We start from the raw sequence: 21,956 nt of genomic DNA on the forward strand, positions 1-21,956 counted from the left end.
TTCCATGTAAAAAAAGCTGATGTCCTCTCAAACTGAAAAGCACTATATAAATGCAATTTGTTGCTGTTGAATAGCTCAGTGCTATGGGCATTGCTTGGTGCTGCGCTGGAACACACAGACTGACGATTGCTGGTTTGATGCTGATCTGCTCTGAGTTTGCTGATGGTGACTTTACACACCCGGGTTAGGTTAGTGGAATTCAGACAAGGATCCCACTCCTGCTTACACTGCTCCTTACCCAACCTTTAGCTACAGCTCCCATAATTATGGGACAATGAGCTTGATGAGCCAACACTGACAAGGCCACCACACATTAGGGGCTTGATCAAAACGCTGGGCTTTTTCCAGCGGCTTTGCTTAAATGTGATTTGCATATGAGTGGGTCAGACCATGCAGAATGAGGTGCCTTCCGTTTGGATTTCCTGGGCAGGACTCGCGCTCCTTGAGGCTTCTGTGACTGGCTTGTGTTTCTTTTCCATCGCTGCTTTTTGAAAAGAACTCTGAGAGAACTTGGAAGGTGTCCAGTGAATGTGGTGTACACAGAGAGGGTTTTATGTAAAGTAACCAGAGTCAAATGCAAAAACAAACCAACTGAGTTTTCTGACAACAATAATGGATTTCCTTTTCCATTTCTGTAGCAGAAGGGGAACCGGATACTGACTTCCCTTCTTATTACCTCAGTTTTCCATGGCTGTGATTAATTGTTGTCCAGTCCGCTCTTTATTTGTTGTGCACCTGGATGCTCTGCTATTTTCTAAATCTGTAAACATCCACTGAGTGGAAGATGATGGGTGGGAGGTGGGGGGTGGGGGAGAGAGAGAGAAAGAGAAGAGGCACAAGGGAGTATTCTGTCAATATAACATTTTCCAATATAACTTGTTATAATAAGAAAAATTAATTGCCTTCTGTTTAGAACCAAACCTCTATCACTTGATGTTTTATAAACAAGCGCAATTCAATGTTGTGCCCTTCACAAAGCCCAGTGACCTTTTGGTGTGTTATTTGAGCCATGTCCTAATCCCTGTATCTGAACTCCTGCAGCAATCTGGTGTCACACCATTCATTTGTATTCAGAGAGATAGTCACTGTTTTGTTAAAGGATGTCTCATATTCCTGCGATTTTAATTATTCAAGCGCTAGCTCGTGTGGAATCAATTAACAGTTGTTCAGTTTCAATCTGTCCACATGTTACTTGACTAATGAAAAAGCCTGATGTGTGCAAGCTTGCTTCTGTGTATGCACGTCCCAACCTTCATCCATTCCAATAGCATTGAGGTGATCTCCTTTTCACCCATGTATTGTCTGACTCTTTGCTTTCTTTGTCCCCTGATTTATTCACCTATTCTCTCCGTAAAACACTGTGAAACGTGATGAGTGTTTCCATGGGCTCTAGCAGTACTCTGATATCTTACCCAAGTGGTCCACCCACATGTGACAGCCAATGAGATGAGTGTTAGGCAGAATATTCCAATGTGGGACAATGGGGTAATCATAGCTCACCACAGTTCACAAGCTCTGGAGTGGATGAAAGAAAATCATTGATTGAACGATAAGAGAGACCTGAAGGTCTCCCTCTTATTCTTATTCTTCACCTGAAGGTCTCTCGGATAAATATCCTATGGCCTTATTCGAAAAGAGAAAGGGGTTTCTTCCTATGTCTTGGCCAACAGTCCAATGTGGTCATTCACATTGTGGCTGTTTGTGGGACCTCGCTGTGGTATTTTTGGCAGATGCGGAACCATTGACTCCGATTTAATTCAATTAAATTAGAAATGTCTGACATTTCTGTTTGAGATTTCTGGACCACTCTGGAAATGAAAAGCATCTGATTCTTAAGGCAGATTCACACATAGTCAAGGTCCAATCAAAACAGAAATTGCATGGTCTCCGACTGTTACTGCAGACTAGGTGAGATGTGAAATTCAGATTAACAGCTTCTGACTTTTATACTTATTGATTCTGTTGCAGACATGATCGTGGAGAACAATAGGAGTCTTTCTAAACTTTAATGTTGTTAGAAGTAGTAGATTTATACGGACTCCTGCCCACTCATTTACCAGGCTTTTGTTATTAATCTTGAAATACAGACTTAATATTAAATTAGATTGCTTTATGAGATTCAAATGAATATCAACATATTCTTTATATTCCTGATGCTGAGCTCTTACCAATTATAAAACAGAAAATGCTGAAAATAATAATGATGATAATAATCCTGCTATTTGATACAGTGCATTTTACATCAAGACGTCATCTCAAAACACTCCACGGGATTTATTACACAATGCACCAGAAGATACGTTAATAGGTTAGGTATATCCCTGATTCAGACATGGATGGATCTATAGGGTGGGTGGGGTAAGCAGTGTGACTGAGCTTCTCTCCCTTACTTGTTTCTGATTTACCTAATCAGCCATCCTTGACTGGGGCTGTGCTACAACCTGGAGTACAGAACAAGCTAATTGTATAAAGACAGACTGGCTGACAGTGATGTGCGTACTGGAAGTTAATAGTATATTGCGACAGGCACTTAAAAATTCTTCTCAAGTTTGGAGTGTCCACAAACCTGAATTTATTCAATTTTTTGAAACGGGGTAACCTGATGGCCACTTGCAAGTATTAACACATTACTGATGCCTATCTAGGTTTTTAGTTACTGATGGTGCTGGTGTGTTGTGGGATTTGGCTGCATGGCTTCTCGAAGCTACTATGTACCTCACTCAAGCAAGGTATTATTCCTGTTGTTATCCTCACCAGAAGCCAATTTGGTTCAAAATACTCACACTTTCCAGCAAGGGTCACTTTATGGTAATCTTCTGGAGGGGGGGGGGGAGACTCTGACGGATTTTTTTCCAAATTCTGAAAGGTTATACACATTAAGTCTCATTTCTTGCTGATTGCAAATTTGAGGCACGACGTGAATTATCAGATTTTTTTTTATTACACATTTTCCAGCTTCTTGCCATTTTCCTCCCTCTTCTGCTGAAAGTATCTCATTCGGAGCCTTGGTTCCACCGGCTTCAGTTGCCCTTAGCCAAGTGCCCATTCTTCACTGATAATGCCGGATAGTGAATGGCATTGGGTATTGAACGATGATTGCGGGGTGGAAGGGTTGTCACTGATGCCTCCCTCAGATAGGAACAGCAAAGACGGTTGTTATAGAGCAAACCAACTCTAATCCCTATGTAAAGTACAGTACACACGGAACATCATAAATGAACAGAAAATAAACAAATATTGCATTTGTTATGAATACAAATATAGTATCAGGAAATTGGAGGTTACAGACTGAATCAATTTATTCTCATAAAGCTGTAAATTTGAGTATGATTCAGTGCTCCTGGAATGCTTTCCATCTTGTCCTCTCTCTACTTTTAAATTCTGCCACTTAACCAACCTCTTTAACACCTATGTATCTATTGTTCCATCTCCCTTCTTAGGCCATGACCCCTGTCTTCATAAAGTACACTGAGATGTTATCCTATGTGAAGAGAATTATATAAATACAAGTTATTGAATGTTAAGGTGGAAAAGGACTGAATGCGTAAATGCTTTTCAGTAGGATGTAAGGTTCGACAGAAAGAGACTTTACTCAATACACGTAGTGTGAATTACAAATCTTTTACTATTGTATACAATTCAAAGGTTAATGCTTCAACACATACAATTATTATGTTGTAAAGTTACATTAAACCAGTAAGAATCAATAAAACCGATATTACCCGATTGCATTGGGGAAGTCACTGACCACCAACTGTTCACAACTGTTCCTCCTACGATAATTCCAACTATTCCAAAGTTATGTCTTTCTTTTATGTGTGTCTAATTCCATCTCCCCTTGTCACAGAGATAGCCCCCACCCTTTGCGGGCCTCTTAATGACCTTGAGCAGGCTGCTTTGCAGAGAGAAAAAGAGAGATCTGGACGGCTTTTTTTGGAGGATTCTGTCACCTCCGTGTTTCTTAGTCATAATAATAAAATATAATCTGCAGGATTGTTACGGAGAACATCTTTAACCCAACATGAATTTGTTATAGGAAAACCTCTTCAACTACCGCATCGTTAACACAACATTTAATTAAAACATGATTGTTGTGGAACATTAATTTGTTATGGTGAACATCTTCATCAACCTTCAGTATGTATTTTTTCTTTGCTACTGCTAATTGGCACATGTACCCTCTCAGGGGCCCTAAATTAAAGTGTTTGGTTATATTCTAAAAGTATATTAATTAAAAAACCTTAAAAACTAAGTAAGCATCACAAATATAATCTTACAGTGATTTGTCTTTCTTTGAAGGATCTGGGCTGGAAATAGAGGGAAATGAGGTATATACCCCCTGAGAAATGATTCCCAGGAGAGGAAAACATCATCCATCTGAGAACATTTTGCAAAGCAGCAAAATGCAGCACACATCTAATGTAATGAAGCAGCTAGGAAGTAGAAAGGACAGAACAGTTACAGCCATTTAATTACACAATGTAGCTATAAAGTATACTGATATTTACAACTATTAAAGTAAATGATTAGCAATTTCAGGCAAACAATAAAATGTAGAACCAATAAAGTAGTTCTATCTATTAAATTAAGACTGAATTGGTGATTTAAAGGTAAAGAACACCTTAACTTGCACCCCCCACCCCACCCCTCTCTCCCCAAGTGGATGTTAATAATTGTTTAGCAGATAAATGTAGCTTGCAAACTGCAATAGACAGCCATCCTATAAGAGTTCCTACAACACAAAATCTAACATTTAGTGAGCAAAAGCTCAACCAAAGAGTTGAGATTGTTTGGGGGGGTCTTTTTCTCGTCTCATTTCCCTCAATTTTCAGCCCGGCTCCTCCAGAGAATTTGGTATTTCTAAGCCATTTCTCCATTCGTTCCTTTCCCAGGAAATCTCAACACTCAGACTCACAGCTTCGACATATGGAATCCATCTTCTGACGCTAACCCTCTCTCTTCCACTTTTACATTTCACAAGTGCACCTATGAGACCTTAATCTTTAATTAGCACAATATTAATATAATTAACAAGAACGTCTAAGGTAAAAGGTAGCTTTACAGCAGAGGGCAGTGTTGAAGTGTATGTCTTCCTCAGGGGCAAATGAGTCTTCAGAAGATTCAATACATTTGTACTTTTACTTGGCCTGTGCTTTCCATGGACAGTGATGGGCTGTAATTTCTTTCCCTAGTGTTTGAGGGAAACTGCAGGACATATGAAGTCACTGATATTGTCCTGCACTTACCCTCAAACACTGGAAATCTGTCCTGTTTAGGGTTTTGGTTTTGGAGCCAAGCTTTTATCATTTCGGTGGCAAAATGATGTAAAGCACCTCTCTTAAATGCTCATCTGAACTCTTGTCAAAAATCATATGTTGTTATTGTGTGTATCAGTGTGATGTCGCACTGTTTGGAGTTTGAGATAATTGAAGCAGAATTGCCTGAAACCATCTTGTGCCAGATGTCGGGTTGGGAGACTGGCCAATTGCTTACCTCTTGTCTACTCTCTGTGGAGGTGTCTGTCTCTCCTCCAGCAATGTCGTAGAGAAACCCAAGAATTTGCCATGTAGTGATCTAGTCTTGTTACAGTGTCCCCACCACCCCCCTCTGTAACTTGCCACAGTGTCAATTATTCACCTTTGAATGGATCTGAAACTGCTTTTTGGGAAAGTAACCAGAAGTATCCCTTCAAAACCAAAGTGTGCAGTGGTGGTGGAAAGATTGGCAACAGGAACTGACAGATTGCCTCAATCAAAGAGGCTCAGTTGGTCACAGGCTGCCTGTTAGAGTAATTGTTCTACGGTTGGATGCTCAGCACTGAGTATGTCAAACTCAAACCAAAGTGGCCTATTAATAGCAAGTAAACTTTCACCTCCTCCCAGCTACCCCAAACAATCATCATGCCAGTTTTTAGCCTTGGAGACTCTGAATTTAGCAGAGCAATAAACTCTCACTCTAAAGGATGCACATATTTTTGAATTGCGTAATAATAATAATCCTTGCATTTGATACAGCGCCTTATCACGTCATTGAGATGTCTCTCAAAACACTTTACAGAATATATATTGTTTTGTGGGTGAAATGCAGCAGCCAATTGCACACAGCAGTGCCACACAAACAGTCGTGGGTTGGGTGACCAAATTACAATTTTTTCTGTTGGAAGGAATTATTACTAATCGACTAAGAACTGGGTTCCTACTTAGGCAGTAGATCCAAGTCTCTTGTACTGTGCTGTTTTTTTTTATGTGGAGGATGTCAACGTTCTACATTAAAGGAAGGTCAGCAGTTGATGTCTACGAATGAGCTCATTTAATGAGAATTCATGTTCGAGCACACGGTAGAAATGTAGAACCTAAACTGGCAACGATTCCCCCCTCCTTCCGTTCCTTTCATTGCAGAAATGCTTTGAATGTCGCTTTTGGAAGCTAGAGTGGACAAGACAGCAAGGTGTCAAACAGAATCGATTCTGGACCACAGCGAATATTTTCACTGTTTGTTGAAAGAGATGGTCTCCTCCTGCGTCATCAAAGAGTCCTGTTGTGCGGTACCTGTTAACACAGTGACTGCAGGACTGGGTGTGACACTGAGGAGGTTCCAAGTAAAAACAGCTCTAGAATTCAGCATATTTATATCAATGCCCTATTAGATAATTATAATAACTTGATTATAGACTGATCAAGGTGGGCAGGAGATTTAGTTAGTGAATTTCCTGTATAATACAGTAGCATAACAGTAGAGTAAATCATCCTGTACATTCAAAAGGTTCCTATCATCTACTGCATCTCTCGTTGGCACAGATGTTAATGACCTGTACTTTAGTAAATGGTTTCTGGCTCTACTGTTGGTGTGTAGCAATCTACATATAGCTTTAGTCCAAATTCGAATGCCCAAAGTGAGAGGGTTATTAGCTACTTTACTGCAAAGCACTTGCTACATATTAATAATGATCCTTGCATTTGGTATAGCACCTTATCACATCTTTGAGATGTCTCAAAGCGCTTCACATAATATACTGTAAAGTGAATTGACCGTATGCTTCTGTACATACAGTGCCAGAAGCACCACACGTGGGGAGTGAATCTCCCAAGAGCTCATTTAAGAAACCGCTTGATCCTATAATGGTAGGGCCCTAGGGTGGTTTATTCTGGAAGGATGAGACGAAATGTGCCGAAGAGCTTTCTTCATCTGAACCTCTCTTATAATCCTGTGAACTGAACAGATAGTGGTGATCAGAATGTGGCTAATGGACTTTCTGCTGCTTAGATTAAACTAACTGCATTTCATTACCCATCCAATGTGGCTTATTGCAAATGCTTCAAGGTACTAGAAGTGAAATTCCTTCTCTTCTTGCTCCATTCCTCCCTTCCCTCAGTGGAAAAGATCTAAAGATCTCTGCTTCTGGGGTCAGTGATTAGGAAGACCAACCGTTGATTTCGAGCAGGTAAATCGAAGAATAATTTCAAGCCACTTGCAAAAATCCTCACGTTTTGATAGAGATTGGCAACAGGTCAGCTAAGCTATTTACATCCATTCAATGAAAGGATGGGCTGTGCAGATGTGATGTATCTGACTATACTCCCTTGTTTCCTGCTCAAGCAGCTGAGCATTCGAGCTGGCTTTTCTCTCTAACAAAGGCTACTTTCACAAAGTTCGGCTATTGAACAAATGTCACATGAGATAGAGATAAAGAGCACAGAGATACTTTACAGGATTCCAAAAACACATACAGAAACCTTTCTTGCATTTAACTACGCTGTATCTCACATCGGACTGCTTGATGCCTATTCTGGAGGTAAATAATATTCTTTATATTTGGTACATCGCCTTTCATGTCAGGAGGACTTGGCAAAGTGCTTCACAGGATACAGTGTTAAATGTAGTTAATGTGTTTTGTGGACAAGTGCGTCAGCCAATTTGTGCACATCAATGGCTGGAGTGAATAACCAATTTTATCTGGGGTATTGTTGGCCAGAACAGTGGGAGAAACTCCCTTCTCTTTTCTATTAGTGCCGTTAGATTTTTTACATCCATCTGAACAGGCAGATAGGGACTTAGTTTAACGTTTTATCCAAAGGACGACACCTCCAACAATGCAGCACTGCATGGGGGGGGGCGGTCATCTTAGACTGTGTGAGTTCATGTCCCAGCGTGGTGCTTGGATCCACAACCTTCTGATTCTGACCCGAGAGTGCTACCGACTGAGCCAGTCTGATACACAGTGTAGGTAAAAGTGCTCCTGCCTCGAAGAGCTTGGATTTACATCGATTAACTTTGTCTTTACCCAGAATAAACTTTGTATTTACGTGAATAACATGAGCTGGTTGTATCCTGCAAACAAAGTCTCATGTCTACATATTGCAATCATTCAAGCAAGTTCAGCGTTACCCGAGATTCTGAAACTACCGTTCTTGTGGGAGTTGCATCTGTCAGCAACTTGTGGACACGTTAGCGCAGATGATGCTCCATTCATGATATATCTTTTCAGTTTGATTTAACCCTTTTCTTTAAACAAGACTGTGATCATTTCTGCTGAGCACGCTGCTAAATACAATACAAAATAATAATAATCTTTGCATTTGGTATAGCGCTTTTCACTTCGGGAGGACGTCTCAAGGCGCTGAACAGTCAGGGATTAGGCCAAGGTGGGCGGACGGGGGTATTGGGGTCAGGGAGGGTGGAGGGCAGAGAAGTTAAGAGGCATGGTCGAAGAGGAGGGTCTTACAGGAGGCAAGGGAGGGAGCGAGGCAAAGGGAATGTGAGATGAGAAAGTACCAAGCTTAAAAAGAGAATCCACTTGGAAAACAAAGTTCCACTCTAGGGGTGAAGAGTGCACTGCTGTACTCAAACACTGGCTTTTTGTGCTGAATAGTTTTAGCAAATGATGTAAAATGACCAAATGATGCATCTCATAATCAATATTTACCCGAGAAAATAAATTCCCTTCTGAAACTTCTCAGCTTTCCTTAAAAAGAAACATGGTAATAATGAGCATGATTGTAATAGTGTGGTTGATTGTAATAAATGTGATCACAAGAGAGGTTTGGATCAAAAAGACCCTTCAGCCTCATTCATTCAGACCACCCTCCCTCTGCCAATTACCTCACCCATAGTTACTGGATTCATACATGCTCTCCTTAATCCAGGTGGACTGATGATTCATATCTTGCTTCCAGCGATGTATTGAAGTATGCCAGCGCTGATAAACAGCAACTGCATTTGTAAGCTTTCAATCTCTGGGGCTCGAACTTCTAAAGCACAGCAAGGGGTTTCTAAGTGTGACTTGATTTACCAAACATGTGCGAGTTGTGTGGGTAGACTGTGTGTTGATGCACACTCTGTGTGCAACCACATTCTACTGTATTGTGTTTCTAGGTTGTATGTGTGTGTGTGAGGTTTGTATTTTGTAGGGAGGTGGTATTACATATGGGGTTTGTTGTGTGCTTCTGGATTTATTTTGTGCATGGTAGGTTGTGTGGTGTAGATTGAGACTGAAATCTATGGTAAGTACTCTAAGCTGTATACAAAGAGTAGGATGTCTGTATTGGATATTGTGTGTGTATGTGTGGGGATGGGGTATTTGGTATGAGAGAGAATAATATGTATTGGGGGAGGATATTGTGTGCATCGTAGCTTTTGTGTGATGGGTTTTCTGTAAAGGTGTTGTGTTGGTAGACTGTGAGTGGGGTGGATTGTCTGTTACGGGTAATGTGTGTGGGGTAGGTTGTGTGTGGGCAGCTTTTATTCACATGATCACGAGGAGAAATGAATGGTGTGCACTGAAAAAACGATGGAAATAGTCGGGCTTTTGCGGAGGATGTGGAGAAGCTATAGTTGGATCAGATGCAACAGCAAATTTCACTTTGTCGCTCTTAATGGCTGTTCCTATTGGCCCTGTGCAAGGCTTGCTGTCAGTCAGAGAGAATTGTGTTATCATGCTGCTCCTGGGGCAGTTCAATATATTCACTATAATCCACGGAGTCTGAATGACAGCCGCGTTACACAGGCCCATGTGAACAGATGGCCAACACGTTTTGTTTACTCAGACTGACTCGTTGATTTGTTACAACCTTTAATACAGAACGGACTGAAATCTGCAGTTCCTTGGGGGATCCTATCATTTTATGAGTAATGTTGATTCACCACTAAAGGGTTTACTCAGTACAAGGCGAAAAATCAATCCGTTACTATTACTCTGAGAAATAGCGCTGTAGTTTTGTGTGAGAGCATTGCATATGGACAAGTGTGGGCATTGTAAGAACCTGATGGTCCATCAAACCTACTCTGCAATTTTATTAGCTTGTATCTGAGCTCTTTATCTTTCTAATACCTTTTCTTCGTATCCCTTATTACTCTTTATTTCCCAAGTAGCTAACTATCTACTTACCTTTCCTCTCAAACACTTCAAACTTTTCTGCATCCATGCCTCCTGTGAGCATTCCTCATTCTCTCAACCCATTGTGTGAAGAGATAATAATAATTCTTGCATTTGATGTAGCGCTTTTCATGTCTTCTAGATAATAATAATAATCCTTGCATTTGATATAGCGCTTTTCACGTCGGGAGGATGTCTCAAAGCGCTTCACAGAATATACTTTGAAGTTAATTTACTATATATTTGTTGGCGAAACGCGGCAGCCAATTGCTCATAGCAGTGTCCCACAAGCAGTCGTGGATTGAGTGACCAAATTATTATAATTATTTTTGTTGAGCGATTATTATCCCCGGAAAAGCGATCCGCCAATCGACTAAGTTCCTACTTATTGCTCAGTAAACAGAGGTGTGTGGAGTAAGGAAACTTGCCCAACATTTCGCCCTGCCGGGATTAGAACCCAGGTCTCTCGCTTGTGAGATGAGTGCTCTAACCACTGAACTGCAGGACAGATGTGTTCTGAGTTCACTTTTAAACTGTTTAACTGAAATTCTCAGGCAATGTGTAATGTCAGGCATTGAAATTGGACTCAAATGTGTCAGTCCCTCTTGAGATTGTGGTAATGGGTAAAATAACACTGATTACCACAAATGTTAGACTGGATAATTACCATCCAGCATGTTTTTTATGTACCAGGAACGCTGTGTAACCTTTACAGTCTGTTTACTAGACAGACCTTGGACTGTTATTCTTTTCTTTCACTCTTCCCTCCTTCCTCCCACCTTGTAATATTCCTTACTGAATAATCATGGAATAACTGCCGTATTTCAGGTGTCATGTCACCTAAAGACTCAAGTCATAAGGTGCTATAACTGTATCAAATGCAAGGATTATTATTATTAGTTCTTGGTTTATTTCTGCTGTGGAAGTTTCATTCTTTAGGACCTCAGTCAAAATGCATCAGTCATCTAAATTCACAAAAAAGAATAGAACAGCTTAAATTCTCAGGGACAGTGGTGATGTGGACTAACGACTATTTTTGCCTACATTATTTGCCTACATTATTTCAAAAACTAATTGATTGCATGATGCTCTTTAAAGCAGCATATCAAATATAATTATTGTGTTTCTTTTTGTTCACTTTAAGGCGATCCAGAAATTATCGATAATCAATAAAATTCTAGTAAAACTCCTAAATTTGTTTTAAGAGAAGTAAGTGAAGTCAAACAAAGGCTGCATTGCTTTGAGGAACTTGCACGTAAGGGACACGGTTGTTCATCTCTGAGACCTCCGTTCAGTCTCATTGGGGTGAGCGTGGCATCAAAGCATCAAACTCCTGAAATCAATATCGATTTGCTTTCTCAGGAACAGCTGGTGTAAAAAATGGAAAATGCACCCTCCGATGGTTAAAAATGTCACAGAGTGCCCCCTGCAGCTTAGCCTGAGGTCCGTTGTCTGGGCGAAGAACAGTCGGCTTTTACTCTGCATCTAATCACTTATCCCCTGATCTGGGAGTGCTTGATACCGATGCAGAAGACTGGGATGGGAAAGTGTTGTATTCTCCAGCAACACTATCCATCAAACTTGGTAATAAAGTAAGGTTTGTTTTGAAAAAAATCTTCAGCCATGAGACGTTAAACCGATATCACGACTGTCACGGTGGACGTTAAAGATCCCACGGAGCTATTCGAAAAGAGTGCCCTGACTAACGATCCCCAAATAAAATTGATTACTCACTCCATGGCTGTTTTTGGGATGTTGCACTGTTTCACTCACAAAATACATAGTCAATGCACTTTACAGTATATCCTGTGAAGTGCATTGAGTCGTCTTGACGACATGAAAGGTACTACATCAAAAATGCAAGGTTTATGTTATAAATAGACCCTCAAATCACTGAGAAATGTTGTGGGCACCGCCGAAACTTCAGGGAGTTTTACTTGAGAACTGAGTACTGCCGCCTTGAAAGAGTTATCATCTTTGCTATTCCGTTGGAACAAGAAAATTTTATAGGCAAAATAACACTGCCAAGTAACAGGCTGACACGTCATCTTGGGTCACTGGGTGCATCTCAGATGCAGTTGTAAAGGAAACCATTTGCACTTAACAGGAATTTAATACCATGAAAATGATTGGGAAGATAAATCTATACATGGATACTAGGCAGCTCCTGGGAATTAGTTCAGCATGTGTGAAATAGAATGATTTCAAGGTCAGTACTGGCAATCTGATAAGGGAATGTCACTGGCACTGTTTTTTTCTGAGTAAAATGGTAAATGGTATCACCATTCCCAAGTTAAATTTGGTCGTCAATGTTTTTCAGCAGTAATATGAATTCTTCCTCTCTCTTTTTCTCTCTCTCTCTGCCCTCCTCCTTACCCTCTTTCCTGAAACAATGTGCGAATATCTCTCTATAACCATCTGCCAATTAGCATTGATTTGAGAACCTTCTGATTTTCCTTCTCCCCGCCCCCTCCCCACTACCATCACTGATGGAGGTTATAAGGAATCTAAGTTGGTGAATGTGTGCACGGGAGAAGGGGTTGCACGTCAGAGTCAAAACTTGCGTTAAGTCATAGACTCGTATGTAAGCATGATGAATTTTGAAAAACCGTTAGCCAACTCTGATTAACTGCGCTTCCCTTGCTCCCTGCGTCCCACTGATCTCTTTGTGATGCCCTCCTCCTGATATGAAAGGCGCTATATGATTGTATTGTGACGATGGCTGAGCCTTCAGCCACTATTCTCTCTTTCTCTTTCGAACTCTCTCCCCAAATCCCTTTGCCTTACGCCTTCAAAATCCATTTAAAAATGAATGTGGTTTACTTCAGCGACTTTGATCAATACCCACAAATTCAACCCTCCTCTCCTTGCTCAGTGATCCCCATCTTGTTAATGGTGCCCTTTGACCGTGAAAAGCTCAATGTAAGTCAAGAGGTCACTGAGTACGATGTGTGAAATCTGAATGGGTAGAGTTACGTACAAAATCCCTCCAAAGTGGAAGAGACTTAAAAGCTCATGTCTAAGTGCTTGCACATGATTCGTGATGTTTGTCTATTACTTTGCAATAGGACAATGAATTAATTTGAGGAATAGCCACAGAGCGTACTAAACGTACCACTCAGTGATCAGAGACTGTTTAGGATCCTTAAAAAATCATTGCCTGTGTATGTGTTTTTTTTGGCCCCCTTTCCCCCACTCCTCCCTCTTCATTTTCTTTGAAACTATCTTGACCTCATTTTACATTAGGTTTGGCCCTATAATAAACCCCTCTCTGTAAGTGTATCAGCTTGGATCAGTTGGTATCACTCTAGCTTCTGAATCAGAAGATTGTGGGTTCAAGCCCCTCCATCGGGACTTTAAACTTGCAGGCTAGGCTGAGGCTCATACAGTTCTGGGGAGTTCTGAATCGTTGTCGGTATCGTTTTTTGGATGAGACGTTAAACGGAGGGCCCATCTTTCTGTTCAGGTAAATGTTGAAGATCCCATAGCATTATTTAAATAATAAATTAGCAATAATAAATTGGTAATTTTCAATCTACGACTGTTTGTGGGACATTGCTGTGCGCAATTGGCTGCCGCGTTCGCCCACAAATATACAGTCAATTCACTTTACAGTGTGTTCTGTGAAGCGCTTTGGGACGTCCTCCCGACGTGAAAAGCGCTATATCAAATGCAAGGATTATTATTATTCTTAAAAAGAGAAGGGATTTTTTTCCCCCCAATGTCCTGGTCAACAATCTATCAGATAAAATTGATCATTCACTTCATGGCTATTTGTGGGACACCACAGTGCGCAAAATTTCACCCACAAAATACACAGTCGCTACAATTTACAGTGAAATACAGTGAAGTGTTTTGAGACTTTCTCCCGACATGAAAGGCGCTATATCAAATGCAAGATTATTATTGTATAATATCGTAAAAAAAACAAGATTCTTGAGGGAATTTTTCTTCATGCGTTCAACTTCATCTGCGAGTTGTTGTGACTAATTATTTGGAATGTTTACTGTGGCAAAATAAGCAAGAGCTCTGAATGAGAAATTGTTTGCAATGAAGTCATAGACTTCCTTATTGCAGCTTATTCTTATCCATAAATATAAAACATCTGTGTGCATCAAAGGGTGTTTATTAATACTGCATGTAGTCCTCCCAGCTCCTGTGCTAATGAATGATGCACTTGAATTAATTAATGATGTGACACGACAAAGGAACATATTTTTTGGGACTGGCAACAACCATTTATCTTGAAAGGTTCAGGCTTCAAAGCTGAGCTGCCTCTCGCATCGTCTACAAAGAACCTTCCTCGCTACCTGTTTTGTCACTCAGTGCGTGAGCAGCAGCCTGAGCTGATGGTTTTCGGAGGACAGAGAGAGGGAGAAAGAGAGAGAGCGAGAGCATGTCTGTGTCTGTGCATGAGTGTGGAATTGCTTCTGTAGGTGTGGTTTAATGAATCCTGCCTGTGTCTGAGCACCTGAGGTTAGCTCGTAAGTTGAAGGTTTGGGGCACTGCTGGATAATGCGTGGATTGTGGCAGATCCCCTTCCCGAGGCTGATCTCGGGATCACTGTGCCATGCTACAGGCCTTTGTGCTGTGAAACATGAGTTCTAAGCATCTCTCTGACTGGATCTCTTACAGGTACATACTGCTGGCATGTTTGTAATCTTGTGCATCCTTGTGTTTCTGCTGCCTGTGAGGGGAGGAGGTGGGGGGGCGGGGGGATTGTGCCATGTTAATATTACAGCGTAATATGTGGTCAGCTGCTTTGCATCTTGAAAGTAATTGTGAGCTGTGACAAAAATACTTCAGCTTTGTGAGATGCTTTAATGTTGTCGTGTAAGCCGTGATCTTCAACCCGTCTTCTTTCATTCTCGTCAGAGCCGCACCAGGGAAATTAGTTGACAATGCCGCTTGCAGGATTAGGGTGGCTCCTGGTCTCAAACGGCTCGGGCTCTTTCTCCCCCTCTCCCCAACCTCCAGGCAGATATGCCGCTGATGTTAAAGGGGCACCACCTTCATTTAAGATTGCAGGTGCGAATGGCTTACAGATCACGGTGCAGACACACGGTGCTTATCCCAGCAACAACAACAACAACAAGATTCCATTTATAGAGCGCCTTTCACGTCGGGAGGACGTCCCAAGGCGCTGGACAGTTGGGTCAGGACCCGAGCAGGGGGGAAAATGGTCAGGGGGAGGGAAGGGAGGGAGCGGCAAGTGCGACTTGTTCCTCGCAGTAAATCGCTGGGTAAGGCACAGTATCAAGTGAAGTTCAGCGATCGTAATGTTAGTGGTGGTGGTGGTGGGGGGGGGTTTAAGAAGGGGTAAACTGGGGGTGGGGGGGGAGGGAAGACAGGGTAAATAGAGGGGGGGGGGAGAGAAGGTAAAAGGGGAAAAGACAGGATAAATCAGATGAACAGAGGTCATTTTTGCCATGATGATATCATCAGCAAGTGACACGAGAACGTTTTTTGACTCATTCAGTCACATGTTTGAAAACAACCCGAAACTAATATTTGTCGAGGGTAGAATTACATAAAAGATAAGAGCACAGAAACAGCCATTCAGCCCAACTAGCCATGCCAGTGTTTATACACCGAATAAACTTAATAAATTTATTAATTAATAAAACGAATAAATCTTGCTCACTGCAAGACCATAAGACCAACCATTGATGCTGTGAACATAAGCAAAGTTCTGCTTAGGAAGTAAAGGCAGTTTCCGGAAGGTTTGTGTTCTAAGAATAGGATCTCTCAAAACCCCTCATAGTTTTAGACACAAAGCCAGTCTGATGTGCAACGAATGTGGAATTGCTTGAGAATCTAGGGCAGAATCCTCTCCCTATTTCATGAACATAGTAATAATAATTTGCATTTATATATAATCCTTGCATTTGTACAAATAGTCCTTGAGAGCAAATGCCTTTCACATCAGAAGTGACGTCCTGAAGTGCTTCACAGGATTCATTGTAGAATGTAATGACTGTGTGGTTTGCAGAGCCTTTCAGTTCAACATCAACCTCTTGAAGCTTTGCAAATATGATTGTAAATGAAAGCGAATGTTGTTACATGGAAAAGAAGTCCACCCCTAATCTAATACCTGGAAAAGAAGAGCAGAGAAGATCTTTCATCCCCTCCCTCTGTACACATCTTATAACAAATTGTGCCCGAGCTGCTACCATGGAGAAAAGCTAAATGCCATGGCAGCACCACTACATCTGCTCCAGCAATTGGTCCACGGTTGCCATAAGTTACCATGTCTCCATGCCTCTTAGTCTGGATGAGATTGCGTCATGGGTGCAAAGCACCTGTCCTGTGGAGGCAGCTCTTTCTCTGTCTCTTACCAATAAGCTCGTGTAGCTTATATGATTGATGTGCAATGGAGTCGGAGACTTGTGAACACTATGGTTTCCTGTGCAAACAGTCAATCTGCTGATCTTCTGAAGGGCATGAACCTAGCGAGAGCTATTGAGCGCTGCTTGGATTTAACCCATTCCTTACAATTCCTTATTTATGATGTGCCATGAAGATTTGCTATCTATTGTTAAATGCTCCAGATTACTGTCTTTCATGTTATTTGTTCTGTATTTTTTATCAGTAATTTAATTCACACAATTCTCGTTACTAATGATTGACTCCATTGTTTGTTGAGTCAGTGGGGGGTTTCCTTCATTGCTGGTAAAATAGATATGGAACTATCTTTGAGGATGTGTCACTTCTAACCTCCACAGGATGTTATTAAGAGTAATAATAATCCTTACATTTGATATTTAGCCTTTCTCATCAGGAGGCTGGTTCAAAGCGTAGTGATGTATATTTTGTAGGCAAAATGATGTTAGTCAGTTTGCATCCAACATTGCCCCTTCTTTACATAGATGTTTTTGACTCAAATTACCTTAACCCATTACGTACTGAATTTCTCCTGCTGATTCCCCAACTAGTTATTCATCATCACCTACTAATTTCAGTGTTTTGTTTCCTGCATTGCCTGGCTCAATACTGTAAAATGGATATGCAGAGTTTCAAACAGTTTTGCAAGTATTTTTTAAAGTAATTTGGAATCCAGCCTGTGCTTGTGACTCAGAGTTCATCATTTAACGAACCACTTGAATTTTTATAGCCTCTTAACACAATAACTGAAAAGTCCCAAATTATCAAGTGTAGGGACAAGTTACATAGAGTTACAAACGGCACAGAAACAGGCTGTTCAGCCTAACTAGTCCGTGCAGGTGTTTATACTCCACACTAGACCCCACACCTCCTAGTCCCCTCTCCTGTACCCCTCTATTACCTTCTCACTCCTGCATCACATTTTCTCTTAATTACATTGATGCTTTCTGCTTCAACCATAACTAATGGTCGTGAATTCCACATTCTCACCAGCCTCTGCATGAGCCATTGTTTCTAAAATCCTCTTTAGATCCACCACTGACTATCATTTGAGAACTCTTGTCTCGCAAAAAAAATAAAATAATAAGTTCACAAAATTGGTTGGGATAAAAGCCATTTGATCTTTTCCTTCCAGAGCACCTGCCCTACCATATTCCCATCTCAGCACCAAGCTATGTTTTAAATGAGTCCAGTGTCCTATCCTCAATCACCCTTCCAGGGAAAGATTTAAAGGATTTCCAGAGTCTCTAAACAAACATTTGGGTTGTGAAATCCATTAATTAGTATATATAACAACTAGTGAAGCTCGCTCACCAAGATTGGTAAATTCATCAACAAGTAGAGAATGTTGCCTTTACTTCTCTGGGAAGAGGAAACCAAAACATTTAAAGGAAACCTGACACAATGTAAATTGGAGAATGCTTCTTTTTCCAGAATTGAATGCATTGTTTCTTTAATACTTCCTGCCCTGAATTTTGTTCCTTATTATATGTTTTGCTATGGTATCCAAATAACAAATGTTCTCAAAAGCAACACAGTTAAGTGCATGTTCAACAGTGATCATTTTTCACCTTTGTCAGACACGAAAACCTATTCACGTAGGTTAATAATGAATGCAAAAGATTTCCTTCTTTATTTGTTAGAATTGTTTTCGAACATGCTTACACTGAGATAATAATAATCCTTGCATTTGATATGGTGCCTTATTATGTTGTTGAAACTTGAAGCACTTCACAGGACTTATTATAAACTGTAGTGACTTTGTATTTGTAGGCAAATATAGCAGCCAATTTGTGCAGGAAGCAAATGAAATATCTAGAGAATTATTGGCCAGGACATGTGGAGAAACTTCCTTCTCTTTTCAAATTGATGTCATGGGATCTTTAAAGTCCACCTGAATGAGTAGATGGGACCTTAGTTTAACATTGCATCAGAAGGGCAGCACTACACTTTATTGAGATGTCAGCCTGGACTAGCAATGAGGGATATTACTGTTGGGGGGAAAAGGAACACTTTCGTCATTCAGATTTGGCATTCACCCTGTGAGATTAGTTATAATTCAGTTTGATACAGGCCAGCTGGCCCTCAACAATGTGCTTTAACTCCCAGCTCCTATTGTAGCAGTGTGAAATATCCTGTTTATTACGCCAGTTATAAGTGTGAGAGATAAAAGAGAGTGAAAGTGCCTTTGGGAGAGGGAGAGGAGGAAAAACTGGTGAGAATTTAGCTGATCTGGATCACCAGAGTCATCTAAATCACTGGGTGCTTAGAGGGTTAAAATGTTGATTGGGTGCAGTGCAGTTAACACGCGAGCAGTTTGTTACTTGGTGAATTCCTAATCTGGGGCACATCGGCAGAGCTGGAACAGAAGCTTGGCCCTGGGCTCTCCCGACACAGAGACGTGGAAAGTCAATAGAAAAGTCACCTTTGGTTTCCTCCATCCGAATCACAGGCTCTGCTGATAGAGGGATGCTGTCAGGAAGCTGAGAGAAAGAGCCGTTTCTGCTGAGGAATTGCACATAGTGTGAGTGAGGAGCCTTGAGAGAAAATCAAGGAAAGTAAACACACCCACAAAAAATGTAATGCCAGCGTTATTGATTGCTGACCTGATATTTCATGCAGAGCAGATGGTTCCATATTTCATAGCTTCCTAATCGTCTTTTGAGCCATAATATATCTTGGAATCCAGCAGCCGAAACTCTTAATCAGTAATGTGTTATAATATGTATTGTAATGAGGTTCAAGGGATCAATCCAGCATGGTTCATGGACAGAATATGACATGTATTTGGCATTGATTCATTTTGTTCAGATGAAGGCGTGGACTTTAGTGACAAAAAAGCTTTGTTGATCTGTCAGATCATTTAAACACCGAGCACGTCACAGATACTGTAATATGCTCCAACCTCGTGAACACCCGATCTGCCGTCAGGAAATCAATAACTAATTTCAACTCAACTTTCTAATCTGTGTGTTGTGTTCATGATTCGGAAAGGCGGGCACTCTAATAGTAGAAAGTTTTTTTAAAACAAAATCCACTGAACGCAGTCCCTTTTCCCCAGGTAATTTAACAATTGTGATAAAGTGCAGAAGGAATACGGTGTCTCTTCAAATAAGAAAACTCTTCAATCAAATAGCACGGAAGGTCATGTTACTGCTTAGAAGTTTGGGTAAATTCCAATTAATTTGGAGTTTATTTTAAAGTAAATTAACATGTATAAAAATTGACCTTGTGGTTGAGACTGTATCCATCCTAGGTAAACTTGGAGAGAATAATTTCATAATTAGCAAACAAAGCTTGTCAATTTCTCCCCCCACCCCCCCGATTCTTTGCACAAATTCTGTGCAATCATGCATGTGAGGAGCTAACGTGTAAAGCTACTGCGATCAGACTGAACAAGAGAGATTTAATGAGAGATACCTATTACTGGCCATAGTATGGGCTTTAACTGCAGTTGCATCGTTGGAAGTTAACTTGAGGAAGAACGAATTGACGAAGAACGAATTGTCCCACAATATAAATAGCAAATTAAAAACTAACTTGATTGAAAAATCCTGACAAGGCCCATCTGAAGACCCTCCTCTTCGACTGCGTCTTCAGTCACCCTCCTACCCCCACCCTCCCTGCCATCCACCCCTCCTGATCCCAGCCCCCAGCTCAGGTCCAAATCCCTGACTGTACAACACCTTGAGCCATCCTCCTGACGTAAAATTTGGGAAGGAAGGAAGGAAATGGAATTTCTGAGAGCTGACCTGGATGTGAGGAACCAGGTAGGCAGGCAGAGAGGAGGTAAGGGAGGCAGGCAGCCGAGACTTCGGCCACTGTGATACTATCCTCTGCATTGCTCTCCAAAAACCACTTCCGTAGATTTGGACTTCATTTCGTCCTGTTCCCTCCCTTTGAAAACCTGTTAAAAATAAATCCCTTCAACAGGGTTTTTGCTCAATATCTTTACAATGTCGATGTGCACTACATTTGTCAGACTCTTCAAGATGCTCTTTTATATGAAAAGCACTATATAAATGCAAATTGCTGCTAGAATTGCCTTCATAACACGTGTAACTAAACTCCATGCAGTGAAACGAAACAGACGCCCTAATACTCCAAAAGTGGACACTTGCTTGAAAACGAATGGCTTGATAAGTCAAGGTGTCATTTTTCTCCCTTCTGAAGCAGTGGTAAATACTATTTTTCCTCTCCCTTAGCACAATATCCTTGAACCGCCCCAAATTAAGACGTTTCTTTTTTTTAAAAAAAGCAGCCACTACTTTCTTGTGTAATGAAAAGCGAGCCGCCTGCTCGCTCCCCTCTCCCTGTGGAGTCACGAGGTTTCAATGTGGTTTTCCGGGTACAAGAGGCCAAGTTTCACACTTATGTCTAAACCATTTGCTTTCGCATGTTTAAGAGGCTAAGGGTGGATCTCCAGTCAGAATTCCAACAAGTTCTACTCTTACAGTCCAAATATGTTGTGGTAGTGAAACCAGATGGATACATATTTGCTAGGACTTCAAGAGCTCTTTACAGATCTGTTCTCAAGGAAGCTCTTTTACTGAAACACTGCTCAACTTCCAGACAGAAGCGTAGACTCCCTTGTGACTGCTTTTTCTGCAGACAATTGGAACTCATCAACATGCTGGCTGACGTCCAGATATCCCATTTTTCACTGCCAGAAATAAATGACGGAATGGATCATGAAGCCCAAGTGATGATGTGCTGAAGAGATTAGCAGCATACATGATGATAAATCGCCAAACATTGTCTTTGAACAGCATTTTGAGGACGTTCGCTTTGTTATCCGAGAGCTGTGGGTTCATTTCCACTTCCCGTCATATTGCAAAGCAAAATCCATTGTTCTTCGGCTGTGACCTTAGACAGCTCATACTATTGACTTGATTTCAGCGTGATCCGGTTATTAACATTAGCATTTTAGCAGCTTTTATTTTAAAAGAAGACATTTCGATTTAACCTGGTCACGGCAGTTTCCTCACTCTGTTTAATGTATGTTAGTTGGCAGGCAGCGGAAACAGAAAAGCATCTTTGGTGTTTTCACAGTAATGATGTTACATGCAAGCAATGCATCCACAGTAGACAGTTGACTTCATTGCGTGCCATGTTTGTAAAGAGGAAAAATCTGTTAAAAATGTTTCACTCTGACAATAGAACCTTAATTGGGTAACGTAATGAGCACCTATTAAAACTG

General features: G+C 41.0%; 1 protein-coding gene across 2 annotated transcripts in view; it reads left to right on the plus strand.

Moving 5' to 3' along the window:
* Positions 1–21,956, plus strand: part of tub (TUB bipartite transcription factor) — a 92,270-nt gene that overhangs the window by 37,898 nt on the left and 32,416 nt on the right. Inside the window, exon 1 of one of the 2 annotated variants that reach the window (XM_007887537.2) lies at positions 14,785–15,007. The exons of the other annotated variant lie outside the window; for it this stretch is intronic. Within the exon in view, the coding sequence (XP_007885728.1) occupies positions 14,970–15,007 (38 nt within the window). The 5' untranslated portion in view covers positions 14,785–14,969. Of the gene's footprint in view, positions 1–14,784; positions 15,008–21,956 lie in introns of those variants that run through there. 2 annotated transcript variants of the gene reach the window in all.

The sequence above is a fragment of the Callorhinchus milii genome, unplaced genomic scaffold (assembly GCF_018977255.1).
Source record: "Callorhinchus milii isolate IMCB2004 unplaced genomic scaffold, IMCB_Cmil_1.0 Scaffold17, whole genome shotgun sequence".
NCBI classification, from domain to species: Eukaryota; Metazoa; Chordata; class Chondrichthyes; order Chimaeriformes; family Callorhinchidae; genus Callorhinchus; species Callorhinchus milii.